The sequence below is a fragment of the Equus caballus genome, chromosome 1 (genome assembly GCF_041296265.1).
Source record: "Equus caballus isolate H_3958 breed thoroughbred chromosome 1, TB-T2T, whole genome shotgun sequence".
In the NCBI taxonomy this organism is placed as follows: Eukaryota; Metazoa; Chordata; class Mammalia; order Perissodactyla; family Equidae; genus Equus; species Equus caballus.
Window position 1 is genome coordinate 87,452,391 of NC_091684.1, and position 26,867 is coordinate 87,479,257.

General features: G+C 42.5%; 1 protein-coding gene and 1 pseudogene across 8 annotated transcripts in view; one reads left to right on the top strand and one right to left on the bottom strand.

Moving 5' to 3' along the window:
* The window catches only part of GNG4 (G protein subunit gamma 4), a 70,597-nt gene extending 45,189 nt beyond the window's left edge, over nucleotides 1–25,408 (top strand). For all 8 annotated transcript variants that reach the window (XR_011423713.1, XM_070228923.1, XM_070228946.1 and 5 more), the window contains one exon: nucleotides 21,818–25,408. Coding sequence is in view for 7 of the 8 variants with exons in the window: in XM_070228923.1 (XP_070085024.1) it covers nucleotides 21,818–21,946 (129 nt within the window). In the remaining variant the exon portion in view is untranslated. The remainder of the gene's footprint in view (nucleotides 1–21,817) is intronic.
* On the bottom strand, nucleotides 7,045–7,641 carry LOC138919066 (C-1-tetrahydrofolate synthase, cytoplasmic-like; annotated as a pseudogene).
* Nucleotides 25,409–26,867: the final 1,459 nt, after the last annotated feature.

Genomic DNA, 26,867 nt, shown 5'->3' on the forward strand with positions numbered 1-26,867 from the left:
ACAGGCACTCAGGAGTGCTTCCGGGGGCTGCCTCTCCATTTGCCACCCCTTAGGGTACCCCTGTCCCCCTGCCCCAAAGGAAAAAGAATCACTGACATTGGGCCAATCCCATGGGCTGTGAGCTGTGGAGACGGATGGACAACCTTGAGCAAACCAATAACTCTTGGCCAGAGACCAGGAAACAGCTGACAGAGTCACCAAAGAAAACCGGCCAAGGGGGCCGGCCTGGTGGTGCAGCGTTTGAGTGCGCACATTCTGCTTCTGCAGCCCAGGGTTTGCCGGTTAGGGTCCCGGGTGCGGACATGGTGCCGCTTGGCAAGCCACGCTGTGGCAGGCATCCCACATATAAAGTAGAGGAAGATGGGCACGGATGTGAGCTCAGGGCCAGCCTTCGTCTGCAAAAAGAGGAGACTTGGCGGCACATGTTAGCTCAGGGCTAATCTTGCTCAAAAAAAAAAAAGGAAAAGAAAACCGGCCAAGCACCATTATACTCAGTCTCTCTCGTTTGTCCTATGGCCTTTGATAGGAAACTTAAACATCTGTAGGGTGTGCTAACAATGCCTAAAAGGGCTGCCGTTAGGCTGAGATTAATTTTGTCAACACAGGCTTTCTTTGCTGACTGTTGACAGATCAACCCATTCTATATCAGCCTGCATTCTACAGACTGCTAAAAAAAAAAATGAGGGAAGGAAAAGAAAAATGTCAGGTGATGAATGCACTAAAAGTTAAACCCCGAGAGATGGCGGCAGAAGTGGGTACCTGGCAATCAGACCAGTGCTGAAAGGTATGGACATAAAAGGAAAGAGATTATATCATGACAGATAATGACAGCTGTTCACAATCCTTCTCCATAAAAGTTAAGAAAATTTTGGAGAAAACAGTTTGAAAAGGGGGAATAACTTTAGGGGAAAAAAGGAATATTCCCATTTACTGTTTGACAGTGAGGTTTTATAATTTGGTGCTCAGAAAGGAGAATACGTGATCAAAACATCTTTTAGTCAGGGAAAATTGAATTTACAAGTGCTCGAGAGATATCTTATATATACTCTACTTAGTCTGTTCAGAATTTTTTTCAAGCCATCAATATACGGGCGTGAGTCAGATATATACCCCAGCATGTGGCATACTTAAGGCTCCTCAAAGAAAGAGCAGAACGTCAGGAGCTTGAAGTGAGAATGTGAGAAAATATGATCTTTATCTGGGAGCTTTGATTTTGGCTTTGAAAATAATGCTACTTCTCTGTTCATAAAAATGATACTAATTTGTCTTAGAAAATTTTGGAAAATATAGAACAGTATAAAGAGGAAAATTTAAATGATCCATAACCACTACATTTTCATGTTTCTCCATCTAGCTGTTTGTACATTTTTCTTTTTATAAAATTGTAGTTATAATGTACATTTTTTACTTTTTGCAACCTGATTTATCACTGAACAGTATATTGTGATTCTGTATCCAGGTCAATAAATACTGTCCTAAAATATCATTTTTAATGTCTGTTTTCGCCATCATCTGATATACAATAATTTATTTAACTGGTCTCCTATCCTTGGACATTTCCATTATTTCTAATTTTTTAGTATTATTTTTTAAATAGCAATGCAGCAAGCTCTGGGAGATGAAATTTACACATATCTCATTGTTTCTTTAAAGTAAATTCCTACAGACTAAAAATTGCTTAGTCAAGGGATGTATTATATTCTAAAGTGTTTGAATTGGTAGCAAATTTCCCTTTGAGCAGTGGCACCAGTTTATACTCTTACCAGCAATATGTAAGTGTCTGTCTCCTCAAACTCTCCCCAAAACCATTCAAGCCAGAGTAATTTGATAGATAATCATAATAGTAATAGTAATGGTTAACATTTATTGAGGGCTTACCATCTGCTATTCTGAAAAGTTTATGTTAAATTCACTCTATTCTCATGAAAGTTCTACGAGTAGGTACTACTAACATTCCCATTTTGCAGAGGAGGAGACTGAGTTCTGTAGAGATTAAGTAACTTACTCAAGATCAGGCACCTAGAAAGTGGTGGTAGCACAGGGACAGGAAACCAGGGGTCTGACTCCTGAGCCGTCACTCTTAACCTCTATGCCACACTATCTCCTGATTGCTGATTCCCCATTATTTTCACGTGTATTTAATTGACTCTTATTGTGGTTACACTAATTTCATAGGTTAAATTCTTCTTTTGTGAATTGCCTATTCCTGCCTTGGCCCAACTTTCTATTGTGGTGCTTAGCTTTTTCTTATTGATTAGTAAGAGTTTCTTGCGTATTATGTTACAAATAGTTTTCCCAGTTTGTTGTCTGCCTTTTAATGTAGTCTTTGATTATTTTTGATGTCCCAGTGTTTTAAATTTTTACAGCCAAAACTATCACTATTTCTTGGTGGATTCCTTTGCTTTATACTTAGGCCTTCCCACACTGAAATTACATAAACATTCACCTATATTTTTTTCTAGTTCTTGTATTTCATTTTTTACATTTAACTATCTAATCCATCAAAATCTGTTTTCTTGGTTAGCTAAGAATCAAGGTAAGAATTTCTTCAAAGTATTCTTTTTCAAAATTTAAACCAATCCATAATTAACAACGTGTAGTTCCCCCTCTTGATGTGAATTGGCTCTGTTCTCCCCGCCTTTGAGCAGATACTAGCTACTCCGGGGTATTTCTGTTCCTACCTCTGGTCATTCATCTCCGTCTCCATTTCCACCTGCCGTGTTAGTGCTCTCCGTCTTCAGTATTCTATCCCTAGCCCAGTTCTCTTTTAATCTGTCAGGGTCTCATTGAGTGAACTCATCCCCTCCTGGGAACTTTTTATCTACCTGTACCTCCAGCCCCACCGCTGAGCTTTTGTTCTATATATCTCAAGGCCTACTGGTCAGTCCCCCAAAGCCTTAAAACCAGCACATCCAAAACTGACCTTTTCTATTCCATCCTGTCTTTTTCTGTATTCTCTGTCTCATTTGGTTATACCACCATCCACGCAGTCTCTCACACCAAAACTGTCTTCTTTTTTAAGATTTTTTATTTTTCCTTTATCTCCCCAAAGCTCCCTGGTACATAGTTGTGTATTTTTAGTTGTGGGTCCTCCTAGTTGTGGCATGTGGGATGCTGCCTCAGCATGGCTTGATGAGTAGTGCCATGTCCGCGCTCAGGATTCAAACCAGTGAAACCCTGGGCTGCCGAAGCAGAGCACACAAACTTAACCACTCGGTCACAGGGCCGGCCCCAGAACTGTCTTTTATCCCACATATCTAATATATTTTCCCATCCTACCAGGTTTGCTCCCTGAACGTTTCTGTGATATATCCCCTCATCTCCATGCTCACGGTCACATTTATTGCCTGGTCAACTGCAGAAGCTGTAGGTGGTTGATCTGTCTCTAGTCTTGCCCCTTTCAGATTCATCCTTTTGCTTTCTCTAAATTAGTCTAATGTAAAAGTCTGACTGTGCATTCCTCTACTTAAAACTCTGCCGTGGGTAAAGTATGAGCTCGGTAGCATGGCGTAAAGACTCTGGATTCAGCCCACTTGTTATATTTAGGAACTATTAATACTCCTCTAGCCTCACCTCCTAGTACTCCCTTCCACTCATCCACACATATTTTCTCCAGCAATTTCTTGAATATGCCATGCTGTAACATGCTCTTTTGCTTTTTCACATGATGTGGAAGGTTTTTCTTCCTCTGCCTGGAAAATGTAGCAAATAAAACACTAATAAAGCATTCACTGAGGAAGAAGTCTTCCAGAAAGCCAGAGAAAACTTTAGATAACTGCTTCATAGTCTCAAAAAAAGGTAACATAAACAGAGAATCTATGAAACCCTAGCTCAAAGGGGAGGTAAAATAGTGAGTTGAAAAGGGAGGTAGAAAAGCTAAGGAAAGAGTTTGAAGAGGGATGGGAAACACCATTCAAAGGAGCAAAGAGTGGAACGTATGCTGTAGAAAACCAAATAAATGACTTGGAAGACAGGCTTCAGAAAACCACATGGGAAGCAGGAGAAAAAGGTGAAGAGTCGGATCAAAGCAGTTAGAGAGAGGGTGATAGAGATGAAGACTGACAGCGACATGCCAGCATTTAGATGCCAATGTTCCTGGCAGAGAGAACAAATGGAATAGAAAATGCTCTTAAGGATATAATACAAAAAGGTTCATCAAATAAAGAAAGGCTTGAATCTGCAGATCCAAACAGCTCATCATATTCCGGGAAAGAATATAATAGAAAATGATTAACCCCGAGACACACATATTGCTGAGGTTACTTAATCTCAAAAGTAAAGAAACCCTATGAATATACAGGCTGAGAAGCAGTCATTTAGGACAAGTACACCTAACTTAACATGTGTCAGGTGCTTGAGTCCTCACACCAGCCCTGAGATATTGATCCCAGGACCCAATTCTCAGACAAGAAAACCGAAGCCCTCAGTTGAGGAGACGAAGTGGGGATACCAACCCAGGACCTCAAGTCTCATCATTAAACTAGTGCCCCACCTACAAAGGGCAGAAATATCAGTCTGGACAATACTGCACCTCTCTTCAGAAGATGCCAGCCTAAAATTCTGTAAAAATGATAAACTTTTGCAAAGAATTCTCTACCTAGCCAAGTGGCCATTTATGTCCTAAACAACATAAATATATTCTCAATTATGCAGAAAGTTAAATATAAGGCGAGTAGTGCTTCTTTTCTTCAGCGAAATTATTTCATTTTGTACAATTGAATTTCACTAAAGGAGATACCCAAATGCATGATTTATGTTAATTACACATAATATATATTAAGACTATAAGAAAGTTTGTGGGGAGATTCCCACTAGGTCAGGAATTCTTTCCAAGCAGGGGCTGAGTGTCTCATTGTCTTTGGATCCCACACACGACTTGGGTTATAGGCATTGGTCTCACTGAAGGGTGGACTCGATCTCCATAAAACAGCCCAGTCGCCCGTTTCAATGCAGGACCCAAATCAGTGTCATAGAAACAGGATCATGTGAGGCAGTGTGTGCATCACAGGCTTTGTTCTACTAAAAGGGCCTAGAAAACCTGCAGCTGCACTGGCTCAGACATCACCAATAAGCACAACACCACCTGCAGGCACACCGTCTTTGATCAGGACTATGAGACAAAGGCCCTGCTTCTTGGCGTGGGTCCAGACTCTTGCAGACTCTTGCCTCATGAGGTCTCTAACTTTGTGCTGAGCTGCCAGGACCGCTTCAGTATTGTCTGCCTCTCAGATCTTACGGGCAAGGGTCCGTCAGCTGAAAGCTCAGCGTCACAGAGGAGCTGCACTTGAGGTGAGCCCTCTGCACAGCTGCCAGGCTTGGTGAAGTGCTCAGCAGGATATCAGAAGCCCTACGTTCTTTGGGGAGGCAACAGCTGAGGTCCACTCAGCCTCAGGATGCATTTTGACTGCACTGGTAACTGCTATTGAAACCCCAAATGTCTGGGCATCCTTGATTTGTTTCTTCAAGTTGCTGAAGCCTTTTCCACCAGCTTCAGATTCTCCTGAATACAAGCCTTTGGGGGAGTCCATCCAGCTGCATCTTTGGACTCCCTCTTGTGTTTTAAGGGTCCTGACAGTGGCAACCAGCCCTGCCACAGGAGAGATGGGACTAGAAGATCAGCATTTGGTGTCAAAAACCTTTTCATCACCTCATACCCATCAGAATGGCTACTATTAAAATAAAAACAAAACCCAGAAAATAACAAGTGTTGAGGATGTGGAGAGATTGGAATCTTTGTGCACTGTTGGTGGGAATGTAAAATGGTGCAGCCACTATGGAAAACAGTATGGTGGGTCCTCAAAAAATTAAAAATAGAATTACCATATAATCCAACAATTCTTCTTCTGGGTATATATCCCAAAGAACTGAAATCAGGGTCTGTAAGAGAGATTACAAATCATGCACTCAATTCATAGCAACATTTAGAATAGCCAAGGGGTAGAAACAAACTGTGTGTCCATCGGCAGATTAGTGGATAAACAAACCGTGGTCTATCCACACAGCAGAATATTATTCAGCCTTAAAAAGGAAGGAAATTCTGACACATGCTACAACACAGGTGAAGCTTGAGGACATTAAGTGAAATAAGCCAGTCCCAAAAGGACAAATACCATATGATTCCACTTATATGAGTACCCAGAATAGTCAAATTTATAAAGACGTAAAGTAGAACGGTGATTGCCAAGGGCTAAAGGGAGAGAGGGATATGGGAAGTTGCTGTTTAATGGATATAGAGTTTCCATTTTGCAAGATGAAAAAGTTCTGGAGATTGGTTGCACACCAATGTGAATGTACTTTACAATACTGAACTGTACACTTAAAAATGGTTAAGATGGGAAATTTTACCACAATTAAAATTTTCCTTCATTACAAAGTTTGCTCCAATCCAGCTTCAGTGACTATTATAGGGCCTTCAGAGCCAGCAAGCTTTAGTGTAGTTAGGCCTGCTGTGCTAGAGAAGTTCATGTCCATCAAGAATGAATACTGACGGTCTCTCTAGTGTCCGCACAAGATGGGGCTTGGCGCATTCTTCATGAGCACTGTCAAGGCACCACTCACCCCTGGATCTTGAGCATTTCTAGGACCCCCTTTTTGCCACCATTTTTCCCAGTCTCTCTTTCCTATCTTTGAGATCACTGATGATAGCCAAACACCCATGATTTCACTCACCACAGAGAAGTCAGTCTGTGTTGTCACTCCAAAGGAATCTGTCACTGGGATCCAAAGTCTTTGCCAGGTTATGGTTTCTAGACCAATATTCAGTCTTGAAATTCTGCTTAATTCTTTATAGGGTCAGTCTTCTCAGTTCCTACTCTTTATAACCTTCAGATCTGGGCATCAAACAATGTCTTTACTCCATTGACTCAAGGTACCAAATGGTTAAAGAGCTTTCTATCCCATCTGTGTTGGTTCATGGAATATACATTATCAACAGCAGCAGAAAAAGGTTTTAAGTGTCTCGATAGAGTGGATGTCAACTGTGAGGCAGGGGTCAGACCCTTCCATAGGAATGCCCTGAGAGTCTACTTCCTTCAGCACCATCTTTTACTCCAAAAGTGAGGCCCGGACATGCTGTCGAATATATGCAACGCAGTCTGATGAAGAACTTGCACTGACCTTTCGGGTTATTCTAGTCACTACCACATATTTTGTATTAGATTGGTGTTTTGAGCATTCTAGTGTTTAACAGAACCTTAATCTTAGTTTGACCATATAATTCTACCTAGAGAGCAAACCAGCTTCTCAAGCCCAGGTTACCAATGGGCTTTGATTTACAAAATTATAATATATTAATATCGCCTGGTACAAGTGTCACTTGATACTAAGCTGGTTCAACTGCATAATCCACTTTCCTGGCCCAGATTTCTCCAGAACTACTGTGCTATGCATTAATTAACATGGGTCCAACTCCAGCAGGAACGGCACCCACCCTCTTTCCTCTATCATAAGCCACATTGTTCACAGCTTTTCTCCCAACAGTCTTTGACACAATTGATTTCAGGGTCTACAATTATTGCTGTAGGTTTGATCCACTCACCTTTCATCATTTCAGGTCAATCATTTGCAACCACCAGGACACTGGTTTATTGCTTCCTCATCCAGAATGGCAGTCATTGAGTGACATGTGGTTACTCTGGCATTGTTTTATAGAAATGGGTCATTATTGGGGCAGTAAGTCTCATACTGCCACCTGTAGTCTGTGTCACTGTCTCTTTGAGGAGTTAACACCATATTTTAGGTCTACAAGGAGTAAAAGTCATTTAGGTTACCTCTAAGCAAGTTTTCCAGGACTGGTGCTAGCCAATCTCTTCTTTATCCTTTTGGGAGTACAGTGGCATTGATTACTGTTTTGGTATTTATGGATTCTCTGAATCCAAAGGTGACTTTGCTATGAATCCATGTACACCAGAGCCTTCATTCAAAAATGGGATGTATTTTAATGCCTCCGCTTCTATTGTTGTCCTTACTAACTTAATACGAGTGGCATTGATTCTTAGCTCCTTAGCAGCCTTCAACTTCACATCCATATAAAGATTTGAATCATCTTTCTTGCCCCTCTGTCAAATTGCCAGGGCTGATGGGAAACTAGATACTTGCTCCTGCTCTCAGTGTCTTGGCTCTTCAGTCTCTCCTTGACTTTCTCAGAGACAACCTTCCTATTCAGGATTCATGCCAGCGTCATGGCCCCAGTAGTCTCCTGCCTCCTCTGGATTCTGTCCATATTTGTATGTGACAAATAACTTCCACATGGAGATGACATGGTATGATATCATACCATGATAGGGAGAAGTGGCATGATATCATTCTTTGTGATTCTTCCCAGAAAATCTATAGAATGCAAAAATAAGTATTTGTCAGTAATAGACTGTGACAATCCTAGAAAATACATACATAAAAGTGGGAGAGGGAGAGAGGTAGGTAGTATGAGTATGCAAAACCATTAGTCTGAGGTTCTTCGTTGCAAATAACAGAAGCCAACCCTGAGTGAGTAAATATAAAAGGAATTAATTAAAGGGATTTTGGACAGCTCATAGAATTGTTGGAAGGGCTAGAGAACTGGGCTTAAGACTCAGCTTCTGGAATTAGCACTCAAAACCATGTTGCAGAATAGTCTGATAAGGGAACCACTCAATGACGACCAAGAACTTGTAGCCAAGGCTGCTGCCACTGCCACCAGAGCATGAGCTCCCAATGCCTTCCCTCTTGGGTCATTAGTCAAAGTCTGGCACATATGTGTCTCATAAACAGAATCAATTTATATTCAAGTTGCAAGGGGTTCTGGGAAAGTGGGTATTTAATATTTTCAGATCCTATTAAGAGAAGTAATCTTTTCTGCACACTGAGACTCATAAAGTAGTTTCTTCCAAACAAAAGAGTTCAGTTGCTGGGGGGGCAAGATGCATGAGAACTGCCCACTGTAGCCACTTTCCTCATATTTCATGGGTGTGAATCAATAGATACAACTTTATTTCTGAAATTGATTAACATATTTCAAACATAGTAAAGCTATATAGAAGTAATTTAACTTCTAAATTACTAGAGGACAAGAAATAAAGACCATAGAAAATAAACTGGAAAAAGAGACTGTAAAAATTAAAAAAGCAAAAATAAAACAACAGAAGCATTACCAAATATATCTGTCTTAACAAGAAGTGCTAAATGGAAAAACTAATTTAGACTCTCAGATTTAATTTAAAAGACAGAATGTATTTTGCACTAGACATCACTGAAATAAAGTGATTCAGGCTGAAAGTAAAAGGATAAGCAAAAATATACCAGATATCTACAATATAGAAAAGATCTATATGAGAAAACCTACAAAATCCATGAAAGAAATCAAAGATCTAAATAAACGAAGAGATATTCCATGTTCATGGATAGGAATTGTTAAGATGTCAGTTCCTCCCAACTTGATCTATAGATTCAACACAATCTCAATCAAAATCACAGCAAGCTATCTTGTTGATATCAACAATCTGATTCTAAAGTTCATATAGAGAGGCAAAAAATACAGAATAGCCAACACATTATTGAAGGAGAAGACAAAGTTGGGAGATTGACACCACCTGACTTCAAGACTTACTATAAAGTTACAGTAATCAAGACAGTGTGGTATAGGCAAAAGAATGACAAATAGATCAATGGAACAGAACGGAGAGCCCAGAAATAGACCCACATAAGTATAGTTAACTAATCTTTGATAAAGGAGCAAAGGCAACACAATGGAGAAAGGATAGTCTTTTCAACAAATAGTGTTGGAATAACTAGCCATCCACACGCAAAACAGTGAATCTGAACACAGACCTTACACCTTTCATAAAATTTAACTCAAAATGAATCATAAACCTAAATGTAAAAGGCAAAACTATAAAACATCTAGACAATAACACAGGAGAAAATCTATGTGACCTTGGTTTTGGCAGTGAGTTTTTAGTTGTAACACCAAAAGCACAATCCATGAAAGAAAAAATTGATGAGCTGGACTTTATTCAAATTAAAAACTTCTCTGAGAAAGACACTGTTAAGGGGATGAAGAGACAAGCCACAGATTGGGAGAAAATCTTTGCAAAACACATATCTGATAAAGAACTGTTACTCAGAATATACAAACAATGCTTAAAATTCAACAATGAGAAAAAACAACCTTGTTAAAAAATAGGCAAAAGATCTGAACAGACACCTCACCAAAGAGATGGCAAAGAAAGTGTATGAAAAGATGCTTCATATCATATGTCACTAGAGAATTACAAATTAAAATAACAATGAGATACCACTACACACCTGATAAAATGACTAAAATCCAAAAACCTGACAATATCAAATGCTGGTGAGGACATGAGGCAATAGGTCTCTCATTCATTGCTTGTGGGAATGCAAAATGGTACAGCCACTTTGGAAGGCAGTTTCTTAAAAAGCTAAACATAGCCTTACCATGTGATCCAATTATATAAAAAATATACAAAGTAAAATATGAGGAAATATCAGGAAAGATGGATAAGTTTTGTAAGAGTCTAGTATGTCTTTCCTAGTCCTTGGTGGATCAACTAGAGAAAAAAGAAGTATGCATATATTAATAGTAAAATTAATAAGGTTGGTCTGAGATAGATAGATAGACAGTAGATAGATATCTTTATCCAGAAAATACCAAGAACACTTTTCTATAAGCACCACTCATATAAACACTTAAATACATTCTAAGAAGTAGATGTGGGTCTTACCACTTTCTTTGACCATAATGCAACAAAATTAATGGTGGCAATGGTAGGGAGTAAATGTCAGCCTCGGTAACCTTTTAAAACTCTCTCTTGGGGGGCCGGCCCCATGGCCAGGTGGTTAAGTTCGAGCGCTCCGCTGCAGGCGGCCCAGTGTTTCGTTGGTTCGAATCCTGGGTGCGGACATGGCACCACTCATCGAGGCACACTGAGGCGGCGTCCCACATGCCACAACCAGAAGGACCCACAACTAAGAATATACAACTATGTACCGGCGGGCTTTGGGGAGAAAAAGGAAAAAAATAAAATCTTTAAAAAAGAAGAGATGTTGTTAAAAAAAAAGAAAACTCTCTCTTAAACAATGAAATTGATTTTGCGAAAGCCAAATGTAAGTGTGTAAGACATATATTTTTTTATAAAACACTCAAAGCCTAAAAGGATGTAAAAGATGACTTGAATAAAGGAAAGTGATACTTTGTTCTTGAATAGGCAGAGTCAATATTGTAAAAATGTCTATTCTCTCTAATGTATAAATTCACTACAAATCTAATCAAAATTTTATTTGTTTTTGGAGAAAGTGAAATTAAAATTATTCTAAATTTCAATTAGATGAATAAATGTGTGAGAGAATCCAGAAAGTTTTCTTTTTGTTTTTGTTTTTTTAAAGTATGTGTGTTCAAAGAAGAAGATAGGTAGAATTTTTCTACCAGGTATTAAAAGTTGTTATAGGGGCCGGCCTGGTGGTGCAGCAGTTAAGTTCCCACGTTCTGCTTTGGTGGCCTGGGGTTCGCCAGTTCGGATCCCGGGTGCGGACATGGCACCACTTGGCAAGCCATGCTGTGGCAGGCATCCCACATATAAAGTAGGGGAAGATGGGCACGGATATTAGTTCAGGGCCAGTCTTCCTCAGCAAAAAAAAGAGGAGGATTGGCAGCAGATGTTAGCTCAGGGCTAATCTTCCTAAAAAAGAAAAATTATAAAATCATAATACTTAAAGATTTATGATATCCCTTTAGGAATAGATGTATCAGTGGAACAGGACAGGAAGTCCCTAACTAGAGCCAAGTATATTGGAAATTTGGAATGTGATCCAGGTGACATCTCAAATCAGTGGGGGACAGATAATTAATAAATGTTGCTGGAAATTGCTAGCACTTTGAGAATAAATACAGCTGTATACATCACTAATTTTATCCAGATAAATTTCAGATGGATTGTATATGTCTGCTTGGGCTGCTGTAACAGAATACCACAGACTGGCTTAAACAGGAAAAATTTATTTTCTCACATTTGTAGACCCTAGAAGTCCAAGATCAAGGGACCAGCAGAGCTGATGTCTGATGAGGCATCTCTCCTTCAGTTGCAAACAGCTGCTTTCTCATTGTGTCCTCGAATGGCCTTTCCTCTGTGGTCATGCAAAGAGAGAGCTTTCTGGTGTCTCTTCCTCTTCTTATAAACACACCAGTACTGTTGGATTTGGGCCCTACCCTTACGACTTCATGTAGTCTTACTAACCTCCCCAAAGGCCCTGTCTCCAACTACAGTCACGTGGGGCATTATGGCTTCAACTTACGAGATTTGGGGGACACAATTCAGGCTATAACTTTGATCAAAGATTTAAATATAACAAATAAAGCCATAAAAGTACTAGGAAAATATGAGCAAATGTTTTTATAATATGAGCTTGGGGAGGCCAAACTTATCACAAAATCCACGGTTTATATAGTAAAAGTTTTGACTACATTTAAAAAAATTCTTTATGGTAAAAATCTCCCAATCAACAAAGTAAGGAAAACATTTGCTACCTGAATAACAAAGGGTTAATTTTTCTGAGAAATCCATGAGAAAAAAAAGAACCCCTGTTTTTTTTCAATTGCACAAACAACATGAATAAGTAATTTAAAAAGAAGAAATGTAAATGGTCAAATATATGAAAAGACATTTACCTTCATAAGTAGTACAACGCTGAGATCCACTTTAAAAAAACTGAGATCCAGACTGTTGATGTTCTCAATCTTTTCTGAAATCCAGGGTCATCCGTCCAACTGTGAAATGAAGTGAGCCATTTTGAGGGATGGAGTGGAAACTGATATAATCTTCCCAAAGGGCAGTTTGGAATATGTATCAAAATGTTTACTGTGCATACACTTTGACCCAGCATTCACACTTCTAGGAATTTACCCAATGGAGACAATCTCAAATAATGAAGGACAGTGAGAATTTCATCAGAGCACTATTATAATATCAAAAAATTATATTTTTTGACTGTCCATCAGTAGAGATTGGTTTAGTAAGTTTTATACAGACAATGCTATAATCTATTATCATTAAAAACAATGATGTACACCTGTGTGTACTAACTGAAAAAAGCATGTTCCAGAACAGCATGTAAAATTGCACGAAGATGGATAGTGAGGTGTCTGAAAAGATGTTCACCAAAATATTATCTCCAAATGGCAGGGTTTCAGTTGATTTCTGCTTCCATCTTTGTACTTTTTGGGGTAATTTTACAAACAAAAAAAGGATTATTGTTGTAAAGACAATAAAGCTCCTTCAAAAATAAAGTTCTTCCTGGGAACCACCTCCTCCACAGATGTACCACCTCCCCCCTCCCACTCGCCGAGGACCCGGTTACTCACGCCTCCTCTGAACTTCTTATCATTTGTATAGTACAGCAATGTTTGAAGAGGGAGGAGGGTGCCATGGGAGGTGACCACATCGTGCAATAAGCAGAAAAAGCAACTCTTTCTGCTCTTTCCACGTTGGAGCTCACCAGCACACCATCAACTGAAGCAACTTGTGTGTCAAACCCAGGTGTTTGTTTTTCACTACTGTCAATTAAATTAAACAAATTTTATTATCCGCATGTCCACTATTCATTTTGTATAGATCTGTGTCTTCTTCCCTATTCCCTTAGGTACTAATAGCCAAACGCAAAATAAGACCATATTTTTATGTAAACACACTGCATAAAAATCATAAATTATATTCCAAACTTATGTGTAAATTAGGTTGAGACGATCTGCACAGCCAGTCTCCTCCATCAGCGTGGATGATCCAGGGCTGTTCAGTGGCCCAAATGGCAGGTGTCCAGAAGTCGGCCAGGACGGTCCTCTGGGCATCGACTTTTGACTCTCGCTTCACGTTTGTATTTGAACCAGGGTTTTTTCCTTGTATTTTTTCCAACAGATTTGTCTTTAACATGTCTCACCCTTATTTTTTTCTGAGAGTTGGGCTGGTACTGCCAGTTTGTGAATTCTTTAGAAAGAACACAATGGGTTTTTATGGTTTTATTTTTTCAGAAAATAAAACACATACTGTTAAATTTCTGAAGCTAAACCAGAAAATTTTGAAGCCAAAGCCAAAGCCAGTCGTCGTTAAAACAGAAGACGAGTGAGCCTCAAATAGCGTGGTCTTCCCTGTGGAAAACTGAAAAAGAGCAAAAGCGGGAGGTCGTCATGTTCTGATAGTCACTGTCAGGTGACTAAAAGCGATGGTGAAATCCAGGGAAGGGTTTTAATTAAGATGATAAAGGATGTTAAGGTTGAAGGAATGAGAATTCTAAAAGAAAATCAATTTGCAGTGTGTCCTGTGCCCCGGCAGAAGTCCAGCGGCAGTGCCTGTAGATGGGCCGTTTGATATGTGCCATCGGAACTCCGTCCTCCTTGTCCTCACTCCACCTTCCGCTGGTTTAGCAGGTTGGCTTTAACCCTTTTCTTCTTTTCCTCATCCTCTCCCAGGAACCTTCAGAGGTCTCGCCCAGAACTTTAGAAATTAAACCATTGAGGTGACAACTTTCTGCAATCAAATGTAGAGATAAATTTAAAGAAGAATGAGCAATTCTAGAACAGGTACCAGAGAAAAGGAGAAAAATCTCTGCATTAAATCAAAGAGGAGAATGTGAGCAGTAGGACAGGAAGATGAGAGGTGCATTTGAGAGGAAAGGGCTCCTCCACTTCAAGGGGACGTTTTGTTTAGGGGCCCGGACATCAAATTGCCCTGACGATTTCCGAGAAGTGCCTTCATGTCTATTTCTCAAATACCCTTTCTGCCCTACCAGAAAGTAGCCAAATACAGTCGTGCGTCACTAACAACAGGGATGTATTCTGAGAAACATGTTGTTAGGCAGTTTCATCACTGTGTGAACATCGTAGAGTGTACTTATGCAAACCTAGATGGTACAGCCTACTGCACACCTGGGCCACATGGTACTAACCTTATGAGTCCTCTGTTGGATATGTGGTCCATCATGGACTGAAACGTTATATGGTGCGTGACTATAATGAAATCATAACACGCGGTATATGTAACAGCACCCATTCTGTCGTTTAGCCATAAACCAGCAGGTATTGCCATTCCCATTTACAGGAGTGGAAACTGAGTGCCGGAGTGTTTGTCTTGCCCAGGATGACACAGCTCATTAGTGCTGAGTGTAGCTGGTCAGGAACGTTGTTTCTTCACTCACAACCCTGTGCGTCCTAAGAGATGCCACTGGCTTCCTAGAATCCCTCTTGAGCTAGAACCTACTCATTCTGTTCATTTTTCAGCTCTAAGTCCCAGAAACCTCTTGAGTGACTCACTAGTTTCTATCAGCAAATAAATTACTTTTTTGGCGAACTTGCCAAATGATTGAATTAGGGCTTCCTTTGTGGAAACTTGGGATATGTCACAACTGAGAGGTGGTCAGAGCCATACAGGACATGTGCCAACATATTGAAAGTGTTTGGTGAAGTCAAGGTCCAGCGTGGATCTGGGTTCATCATTCTAAATAAGCTAAGTGAGGGCCTTGCTCTTCAGGGATGACGGCCGTGTAATAACAGCTCTTACTTAGGTTAACTCGGAGATGTCAAAACTCTCTTTCGAACATCATAGACTCACCTCTCAATGTGCAATCAACTTTTGATGTGGGAAAAAAAAAAAAAAACTTTACGCTGATGATAGTAAACAGCAGCTAATCCACTATAATGGACATTTGACTTTAGAATTCAGAGAGGGACTCTCTGTTATATTACTCATTTATTTGCATATATCTCCCACTCCCTCTGGTTTCCTCCAGGTATAACCATACCCATTCCCAAGTGGATGTTATCTGTGGCCTAGGACCCACCAGGTGGGCAGAAGCCTCTCCCCATACAGGTCATTTACCAACAGTTGAGAATTGCCTATATTGATCTGGATCAATACAAAGTACTTACTGGGATCCACTCACAGCCACGTGTCTTAGTTTTGCTGCTGTAACAGAATAGCATAGACTGAGAGGCTTAAACAATAGAGACTCGTTTCTCACAGTTCTGGAGGCTGGGAAGTCCAAGCTCAGGATGCCAGTATGGTCAGGTGCTGCCGAGGCTCTCTTCCTGGTTTACAGATGGCCGCTTTCTTGCTGTGACCTCACGTGGAGAGAGGAAAGATCATGTCTCTCGTGTCTCTTCTTATAAATGCACTAATCCCATTCATGAGGGTTCCACCCTCATGACCTAATTACTTCCCAAAGTCCCTACCTCCAAACATCGTTACACTGGAGATTTAGGCTTCAACATAGGAATTTGAGGGGCACACAAACATTCAGTTCATAGTATCATAATATGGAATTATCTAGAGATTCTTCTTAGGAACTGGTGTGTTGATCTCAAATACTTCCCAATGTTAGAAGAAAGAAAAGCAAATTCACAAGGATGTGCCCTGCAGTGTTTGCTTAGAATTTAGAGATGAGACATAGACTGTACTGTCCTGAGGGTTCCTCTAGCAATAACTGGCATAGAATTTCTTCTATTGGAGTGTGCACAAAGTTTGACCTTGTGAAGATACCCTTGCACCACGTGGGCTGCAACCTGGCTGTGCTCTCGACAATAATCCTGCTTTGTTTTCTTGGGGTGGAGGGAGGAGTATGCAGAGCCATCAAAGATGCTTGTAATTGATTCCAAGTAGTATTGTTAAGTAGACCAGGATTGCTGAGAAATAGATGTGAGTCGCTTTACTTTAGATGCAAAGGATAAATGCAGTGGGTGTCACAGCCAGAATAGTAATTATGTCATCTATCTTGTCGTGGAATGTGACTATAGTAATTGCAACATTTTCTCCCATCATTGAAGCTTGTAATTATAGTGCAACTAACGGGATTATGTGCTAACTTGGGCTGTTGTAATCACCTCTTTTACTCTGAAATGTAATGGTAAAATTCCACACTTGTTCCCAGACTGCCGATTCTTTTTAACATCTGTTGTCTTGTAACTCTTAACAGTTCAATACTAAAGAGAGGAGGCAGAGACGCTGTGGGCATTTCATAACACAGGACTCAAGATAAAGCAGACTTTAGGCTTGACGAGAAAGCTTAAACAGTAAGGGAGTTTTACATTTCCAACCAGAATAAAAATTTCTCTTTGAAAGCAAATAGTCTATTTTATGTTTCAAAGATGGCAGATGTTTTATGAGATTTGGCAATGTCTGCAACCCATAATATATGCATTGAAGGAAACTTTCAACCATAAAAATCAATCTAGGGCTAATTAAGAAAACCCTCCCACTTAATCTAAGGAGCCGGTTTAGGTTAATCAGCGCCTGGATACTAAGCTGTGTGTCAGGTTGTCACGTGTCATGTGTAAGGCACATTAAGATGTTCATTTATTTACATATTTATCTTTTCAGATCCTATTACAACAAACTTCAAGGGTTATCCAAGAGACTTTGGTTACAGACGAGTAAGGGGACATTGGACACCACGTGAAATAAGGGGGCTGACGGCTAAGGTGGAAAAGCCCCCTGATTCCTTTGTTGTCAGCTGATCTGCACTCTCTGAGACCATCCTTTACAGTATTGGTTCAGTAATCTGAGTGCATCTAGGAAATTAGCATTGCATGGAACCATCCCAGATCCACACATTTGGTCTTAAACTGGGCACTTATTTCTTGGCGCTAACACCAGCTTCCTTATGATTTCATTCCCGTTGTACAGGTGCACGGACAGGACTCCGCAATCCAGGAGTGTAGTTGTAACTAAGCAAATGCATCTGTGATCTTAAAGCAACAACAAAAGGAGGCAATCTAAGAATAGCTTGTTTTCTTGAAAGAAAAGTTGTGGCATCAAGTGAAGTATCACCTCTGGAGGTGATAGAAAAATCCCTAGATTAGACCTGCATAGAACCATCAAGACCAGACATTAACAGCATAGTTGTTAGAACGTCGTAGACGCAGGGCTGCGAGGGGGCAGATACACTGATGTGAGACGGGGATGTGGCCCGGCCCCATCATTCCTTCACTGGGCCGCCCCCGAAAGTGACATTGTTTGAGTCCCCTCCTCCAGTACCTTGGCCTGATGAACTGGTTGACGATGCAGCAGCCCCCAGTGAAGCGCCCTCTTGCGGTTGCCCTCAGGAAATGAAACTAATCGAATATGCTTGCCATGGACGTGGACAAGCATGTGAACAAGCAAACTGATCAAGGGGAATGAAGCTGTAATTATAATTTAGCAAGCCAACTTCAGACCAGCTGAGACATGTTAAAATTTTTCAAGAGTTCATTTGAGCATACATCGATTCAAATCGGGCAGTGCCAAACCAAAAGTGGTTAGGAGTACTCCACTGATGGGTGCAAGGGCAGGATTTTATAGAGAAGATGCTGAAGCATAGCAAAGAAATTATTTGATTGGTTATGGCTTAAGCGTTGCCTTGTTTGGGAAAGCCTAGCTGGCTGTCGGCGATCGGTTGTGCTTCAGTTTCTCTTTCTCCAGTTCCAGTGCATTGACTCTGGCTTAGGTTTAGGTTAGTTTACTGAGTCTACCAAGACTTAGAGCCACCTCAGCCTAATGGCCTCCTGGTTTAATTACTTTTAACAGTGTGTAGGTCCCAGCCTAGAGGGAAGAGAGTCTTGGAGGTGACACTAGTAGAGTCTGTCCAAGCACTTCCCAGCATTGGGGGAGAGGAAGCAAGTCCCAGATGAGGAGACTTAGCTGTAAGGGTTTTCTTGCCCGCAAGGCTGTCCCTAGATTAAATTAAATAACCTAAGAGACTTTAGGGGCCAGACCCTTCTCCTTCTGGCCATGTGAGCTCCCAAGTAGCTGGTCTACAAGAAGAGAGAGTGCTGGCCTGGCAGATGAGAACATTCCAGTCCACTTGACAATTACAGTTTTCATTATCAATTAATCAGGAGCCTGTTGTAGCATATAGATTCTGTGACCAGACTGCTTACCTTCAAATTCTGGTCTTCTCTCTTACTAGCATGTGACCTTGAGCAATTTTCTTAACTTTTGTGCCTCAGTTTCCTCATCTGTAAAGTGGCTTTAAGTCTAGTACTCAGAAGACTTAAATGTGGTAATACACGTGACGATCCATTTGGCACAGTGCCTGGCACATACTAAGCACTCAGTAAATGTTAGCTATTATCTTTATTGTGGTTTTATATAGCCGTCTCTTGAACTTGTTTAATTTAGATCTGCCACAAGAGATGTCCATTCTTAGCATGCCAGAAAATTGTGCTTCTGGGCTCAGAAGGCTGGGGACCACCTCTGGATAAAGGCTGTTACCAAGGTAACTGCCATCGTGTGGAACTGGATGGGGCTGTCAGACTCCCCCGTCTCCTTGCCCTTCTCCATGCTCCCGCCGTGGTGTGCAACTATTTTGTGGTGTTTTAGCACGTACTGATTATCCTAGTAACTTTATAATTTCTGAGTCATCTCAATTCGATCTTCTAGAGGGCAAAAATCTTGCCTTATTCTTTCCCCTATATCCTCTCAATTAGCTGAAAGAGAGAGATTCAGTAAATACTTCTGATGTGAGATAACGAGGTTTATAGAGAATTCAGACCAAACGAAAGTATGTCCAAAAATAGAAATAGATGGGGAAAATGAAAACTAGAGCGAGATGATGGTCAGACAAGACCTTTTTAAGGGAACCATCTGGAAGAGCTCACTGGAGCCAGGGACTGAGACCCAGCGGAGCTGGGAGGACAGGTGGCTCTTAGAGGAGGAAGGGGGTTGTTCCAGCACGGCCACCTTTTTGTGTGCTGGCCGGGGCAGCAAACACCAGTTCGCAGTGGTTGGCAGAGGGGCCGCTAGACAAGTTCAACAGTCACGCTAACATGGTGGCCTTGGAGGAGACCGCGTGCCTCTCTGGAGTGGCGAGGACGGAGGTCATGACCAGGGCAGTCGGGGAGAGCGCTGGGCTTTGCTTCGGAAGGTGCAGCAAGCCTGCTGCGGGCAGGGCTCCACACCCAGGTGCTGCTGCCTCACAGTGTGATTCCGCCTCGCTTGTGTCTCCATCGCAGCTTTGTTGGCCTCAGAGTAGCTTCCTGATCCTGCGCTACAGTCCCTTGTGATGGCTTCCCAGGGTCCCTGCAGGACTGCCCCTCCCCGGGGCCTGTATGTGCAGCCTCCGCCTAACCTGAGCAATTCCTGTATCGCTGGCCTGTACACCCCTGCAAACTTCAAACGCTCCCAAGCCAACAGACACGTCTTCAGGGTCTAAAATACTGGCCACGGTGCTGTCGGAGGCGGAATTATAGACCATTTAGAGTAAAAGGAACTTAAGAGATATCTAACTCCTGAACTTTACAATGAGGGAACTGAAGCCCAAGAGGTTGACGCGCTTGCTGAAGGTCGCACAGCCACCTTAGGGGTGGAATGGAACCGAAGCCTGCTGCTCGTTGATACCCCGTTCTCCACTCCACACTGCCAAAAATGTGGACTTTCTTAGAGTTTAGGTTGACTCATCTGCTCAACTCCTAGTTGTTTTGTTTGAGGGAAAAATGCATTATATATCTCAACTGGAATTATTTGTAGAATTCCATCCGCCTGCTAAATTGGGGTGAGTCTGGTCTGGAAATCAGAAGAATTTCTGGAAAATGGGCTGATTTTAAAAACCTAGAGGGAACGTGTGTGGTTTGTACGCACTGGAGGCCTTAAAACATTTTTTGTTCATTTGTGGAGTGTCTTTGTCATTCTAGAGAAAATTTAGACATTGAAGGTACTAAAAGGATATACTTATGCCTTCCTGTGGCCTCTAATAAGCTCTTGCAGGCAGAACAGCCTAATTGGCAGGATGAGGTAACTGCTCAGGCCATTCCTCTGCTGAGCACGTGACACAGACCACAAGTGAAATGAGCTAACTTCATCTTCCTCTTAGCAAAAGCTTCTCGGCCCTCCGCCTCTCCCACCAGCTCCTCCTCTGGAATTCCTGCTCCTGAGCTAGGGGGAGCGTTGGATGCACAACTGCCATGTGTTAGCAGGCTTCAGAGAAGCCTGGAAGGAAAATGGTGGAGAAAGTGCTTTCTGGTCAGGAGCAACACTCTCTACAGGGGATTGGCCATTCTGAGTTAAAACATATGTGTTTATAATATGTAACCTAAAATATGATATACTTATAATATGTGTTCTCTCTCTCTCTCTTTTTTTTTTTTTTTTGGTGAGGAGGAGTGGCCCTGAGCTCACAACTGTTGCCGATCTTCCTCTTTTTCCTTAAGGAAGATTGTCCCTGAGCTAACATCTATGCCAATCTCCCTCTATGTTGTATGTGGGATGCCGTCACAGCGTAATTTAATGAGCAGTGTGTAGGTCCATGCCAGGGATCCAAACCCATGAACCCCAGGCCGCCAAAGCAGAGGGCACAAACTTAACCACTACATCACCAGGCCGGCCCCATAATATGTGTTCTTTTGAGGAGGATAAAGTGTGTCTCTATGTTGTTCATGAGACTGTATTGCAATAAAACAAGCAATAATAATAAGTACAATCACACTGGCTTGGTCAGGGCCAGCATTCTGCTTTATTCATCTAGAAATGATTTAGCAGAGTAATTGTGAGGCGACTGGCCTGGATCATCCACTCATCACTCAACTGAGAGTAAAGCAAGGATGTCTGGACCTTACGCTGCTTCTCATTCCTCTCTAGATGGTGGTCTGCCATACTGGGGCAACATGTCTTTCCTCAGAGACGTATTTCCAAACCCGTCTCCTCGGGGTTTGCACACACTCTCTCTCCAGGCTGGGAATGGCCTTGTCGTTGGCCTTGAACACAACACAGCCTATCCTTGGACTTGTCCACTCTCCACATGGACACCTGTGCACCGGACCTGCTCTGAACTGACCTTTAACCCAGCGCCTGTGCTGTGTCTCCCACAGGTCTCCCAGGCCGCTGCCGACCTCCTGGCGTACTGTGAAGCCCACGTGCGGGAAGACCCCCTCGTCACCCCAGTGCCTGCGTCAGAAAACCCCTTCCGAGAGAAGAAGTTCTTCTGCACCATTCTCTGACTGTCGGTTATGAAAATATCTCCTTCTCTGTCAGTAAAACCCCTGGTGGAGACCGTGCATGCTCTTAGCTTTAGGGAGCTCCACCCACACCCATCCCTGCCCAACCAGGATCGCTGGGGCCTGTCTCGTCTTCTCATTGGTTTTCTTCATTGCATTCAATTTCACTTTTCTTTTTGTTTTCATAGTATTTTCTTTATTGGCAAAGCAAATAGACATTTTTGTAGCCAAATAACAAATGTGCCAAGGAAAGATAAATATGGATTTAAGCGTTTAAATTTTTTAAACATCAATTCCCAAGTTTAAATATATCAACTTAATATATGTCAGTGGATATTTGTTGAAAAGAAAAACTGTACTCAACAACCCCCATTCACAGTAATTCAGTACCAAATTAGAGCATTTTGACCAACTGAAATATATGGGTAAATTTCCACCTCCATGCCTAGATAAGCAGTTCTGAAAGTTCATATTTCCTGCTTTTCCATCTTCCTACTAGAAAGAAAAGAAACCACAGCATTGATGGTTTTCTTAGTGTGTATCTTCCTGCGGCCATGTGGCCCAGACCCCACCAAGGGCCCCGGCCTCTGTTTCCCACTGATTGTCGCTGACCACCTTGGAGGTGGTCCTCCTACAAGTGTAGATGCTGGGCGGATACTGAAGCAGGCTTAACTGTAAATGTACACCATGACAGCCATCTGTTTACGTGCTCCAGCTGGCCCGGCCAAGGGTGCCATCGTCCCTCTCCATACGCCACCTCTTCCTGCTCCCTCCTATTCTGGCTCCTCCTCAGTAGTTCTAACATGGGTTGTGTCAATAAGGACCCATTCTGGGCAAAGCACTAGGCCCCGTGGGCTTTCACAGGGTGGCCCCTGTCCCAGAGGAGTGAGGCATTGGGGCAGCAGCCCACTAGGTGCCATCTACTGATCTGAGCATTGCCACGTATTCACTTATTTAATCCTCCAACAATAAATAAATGCCACGAGAGTACATCTGTTTTAAAGAGAGGGAAACTGAGGCACAGAAAGGTCCTGTCGTTTCCCCAAAGTTATAGATGGTAAGCGGGAAAACGGGGGCTCAGTAGAGGTGGTCTGGCCCAGAGCCCTCCCTGAACCTGTGAGCTACGCTGCCTTCCAGGTCTCCCTGGGTGCAGGTGGGTAGACCCCCAAACGACCTGAACCTCCTGCTGCAAAGCACTGGCCCTGTGGTCCACTGGGCAGCTCGTGTCCCATCTTCTCCGGGAGGAGGCCTGTTGGTCCGTATTCTGGCAGCTTATGGAAGATGATCCGTGGATGCCCCAGTGGAAGGTTAGACAGCTCTTGGTTTTTCTGAGAGAAACTCGCAGGCGCCACCTTAAACAAACTCAGACCACCCCCGATGAAAGAACAGAATAAACCATGGGGGCAGAGAGCTCTTTGTCTAAGTTTGTTCTGCTCCATTTGTTTGGAAACCCTGTCTCTGGCTCTGACAGCGGCTTGCTGTGTGATAGAGGGCAAGCCATTGTGAGCCTGAGATGCTCTAACCTGCACATCGGGGATAATGGTAATTCCTCCTCCCGCCTTTCTGTCTAGAGGATATCGAGAGGTGCTGCACAGATGAAAGCTCTGATTATCATTTAAAACAAATAAAATGTACTAAATGCCAAGATATAACATAGGGAAGAAGGCATGACTTCAAAGTTACCACTGTTCAGTTGGAGGAATAATCTGCAAAGAGCCAAATATAATTTCAGATCAGTTAATGACTTGCTACCCTTGTAAATGGTTTTAGTACATTCTTATTCTTTGTTTCTTTTGTTGAAACCCATTTTTAGTTGCATTAAAGCTCACTGATAATATCAGTGTTGTTAGGAAGCTGTGTGCTCAAACTATAGGAGAACTGTATGCTGTACGTGATAATACGATTTCAAATCCTTCTCTATTTTGGTTTATGACCAGCGTCTCTTTATTCTGTGGTCCATGTCAACATCATTAACCTGATAAAGCAAAGCACAATTCATAAAAGCACATCAGAGACGCGGAGAAAGTGGGACAGCATGGAAACGGGCTATAAATCAGGTCAAGAAAAAAATGTTCTTCTAGTCTTCCGCCAGACTTTCTCCCCTGTGTTTTTACTTCTACTGTCCCTCCATATTCTGCCTCCCCTTTTTTTCCTCTTTTTCTTTTTCTTCCTCTCTTCCTTACTTTGCTCTGTGAGATGCTTGTCTTTTACTGTACCTTTTCCTTCCAAACCTATGGCATTTCTTATGGCTTGCCTCTTCTGAAGTGTCCCTGAGCTCAGAGCAGTCTTCTTAAAGACCAGTTTGAGTACATGGGCTATGAGATGCGCCAACGTGTGAATGAGCCCCGTCCCCCTTCTAGCAATCATTGGGAGGTGAATGAAATGGAGTGATCTTGTAGTGGACACTTGTCATTTTGTGTCTCCAGTTTGGCTATCCAGCATCTGACCCCTCTTCCTCTAGGGGGAAATCACCCCTTACATATAAATTCAGTGGGATGCAGTAACCCCTTCCACTGTGGATGCTGAAGTGGGGAGGTCTTCCCTGTCTCTCAGGTGCACCCCCCCTTTCCAGCACCAACCAGCCAGGGAGTGGCCAGTGACCCTGGGTGAACTACTTGGACTCCCCTGCTTGGGAGTGTGAGCTTGGAGCAAGTGACGCAGAAATGAAGGGATGCTGAGGTTCATTTCATGGGAGCTGCAGTGGTCCAGGGATGGCAGCGGCCCAGCGGGGGGGGTGGGGGTGGGGGGTGGGGGTGTCTAGGACTGGTAGGCTGCAGGGATGGCATGTCCACTGGTAACAATGTCCAGGGATGGCAGTGTCCTGAGAAGACCATTCCTTGGCCCTACTGAGCTGTCTCATCCCCGCCCATCTTTTTAGGTCTTCTTTCTAGCTTTTTCTCAACTCTTTGAGCCTCCAAGCTCCATCCAATGAACTCCTTATTCTTCAATGAAATAGCCTGGGTTGAATGTACTCCATTCCTAGATGTATACCCAACAGAAATGTGTACATATATTCACCAAAAGAAATGTGCTAGAATGTTCATAGAAGCATTAATCATAATAACCCAAAACTGGAAACCACCCAAATGCCCAAAATGAATGGATAATCAAATTGTGGTATAGTCACACTGTGAAATCCTATACAGCAATGAGCACGAATGATCCACAGCATGGGGTGAGACCCGCGAGATGGGCAAGTACATACTATATGATTCTGTTTCTATCAAGTTCGAAACCTGGCTAAGCTAACCTCTGCTGTTGCAAGTAAGATATCAGTTACTCTTGAGGGGATGGTAAGCAGAAGGGGCACAAAGGGAGTTTCTAGGATGTTCTGTTTCTTGACCTGGTTGCTGGTTATCTGCGTGTATTCAGTTTGTGAAAATTCTTCGAGCTGTTAACTTTCGATTTGTGCACTTTTCTGTATGTACGTTGTACTTCAATAAAGTTGGGTTTTGTGGCTAGCAATCAAGAATCCTACTGCTATTTTTTTTCTTTTTCTGCACTTTGCTCAACTTTTCACTCCTCCTTAGGTATAACATCATAAGTGGGGCAGTGAAGAGTGTATTTGACAACATTTTGAAACATGGAGTACGTATAATCCACAGCTTTCTGGACAGAATAGACTGTCAGCACCATGCAGATGGTTCCCCGTGAATAGGATATGCTAGTGCCATATTGTAGAATTTGTGTCTTTTGGGAAAACAATGTGGAATCCTACTGGGATTTCCCACATGGATCAGCCTCTCTGTAAATGAGGCAGGTGACAACCTCTCAGCCTCTCCTGCCTTCTGACCATCAGGAACGGATGGAGGGGATGGCCTGCCACAAAACCCTATTATCAAACACCACCTCTGGGGGAAGGAGCCACAGCAAAGGCATCAGCTGGCACTGTGATGATGCATCTTCTGAATCCAGCCCCAGACTCCCAGGCAAACGGACTTCAACGCTGCTCCCACCCGTAGGGGCTCGAGGCCCCCTTCCAAACCTCTCACTGTCTCTGAGGGTCCCCCGGTGCTGTCTCTGTTGCTCTCGGCTACCATGTGGCCTCTGCCATTCTTCTTGCAGCTCTGACATGTTGAATCCTAGGGTGATCACAGAGTAGCTTCACTCTGGGACTCCTGCTACATGAGTCAAAAGGTCTTCCCTTTGATTCTGAGCTCCAGCCCCCGCGGAACTCAACAATGAGCCTATGTCAGCAGCCTCCTCCGTCCGAGGCAGCCATGGGAGGGGAGAAAACCAGAAGTCAGAAGGAATTTTGTTCTGGTGACTGTTCAAATTTGAGATGAAAACAATAATAATGGTAACAACTAACATTTCGACCTGAAGAATGTGGACTGTGGTAATAGATTAGACAGAATTTATTTACACTTGCATCTCCTTCAGCTCTTCAGGGGTGTGAGAAGACACCAGGTAACGGGCAGCTTTTATAGAGGACCAGAATGATGCTCCCTGCCCGCCTCACGTTTCAGCTTTGTCTCCTGTGTGGGGCATCGCTCTGCCCTAGCCAGGGTGCACAGCTGGGAGCAGCTGTGCAGGAGGATGGGCTGCGGGTTTCACTGTTTCTGGAGATAAGTGTGGATGAGCCAGTGTCGACTCCTACTGGTCAGAACCTGACATCCCATTTGGTTTCTAATAAAACCCTTACACTTGATTCTGTTTTAGCTGGAAATAAATTACTGACTTGTAGAATTTCAAGCCCATGCATGATGGTTAACCATACGCCGGTGTTATTGTGATCACTTACCTTTGAAGGTTCCCCAGAGTTCACTTTTCAATCCTCCCAACAATTCTGTTGTAAGATTTATCATCCTCATCCCGTAGATGATACTCCTCATGTATATGAGGAAGCTAAGTTCAAATGAAGTATCTTGCCTGAGCTCAGCCAAGTACTAAGTGACTGGATTTGAACCCCAATCGGTCCTCC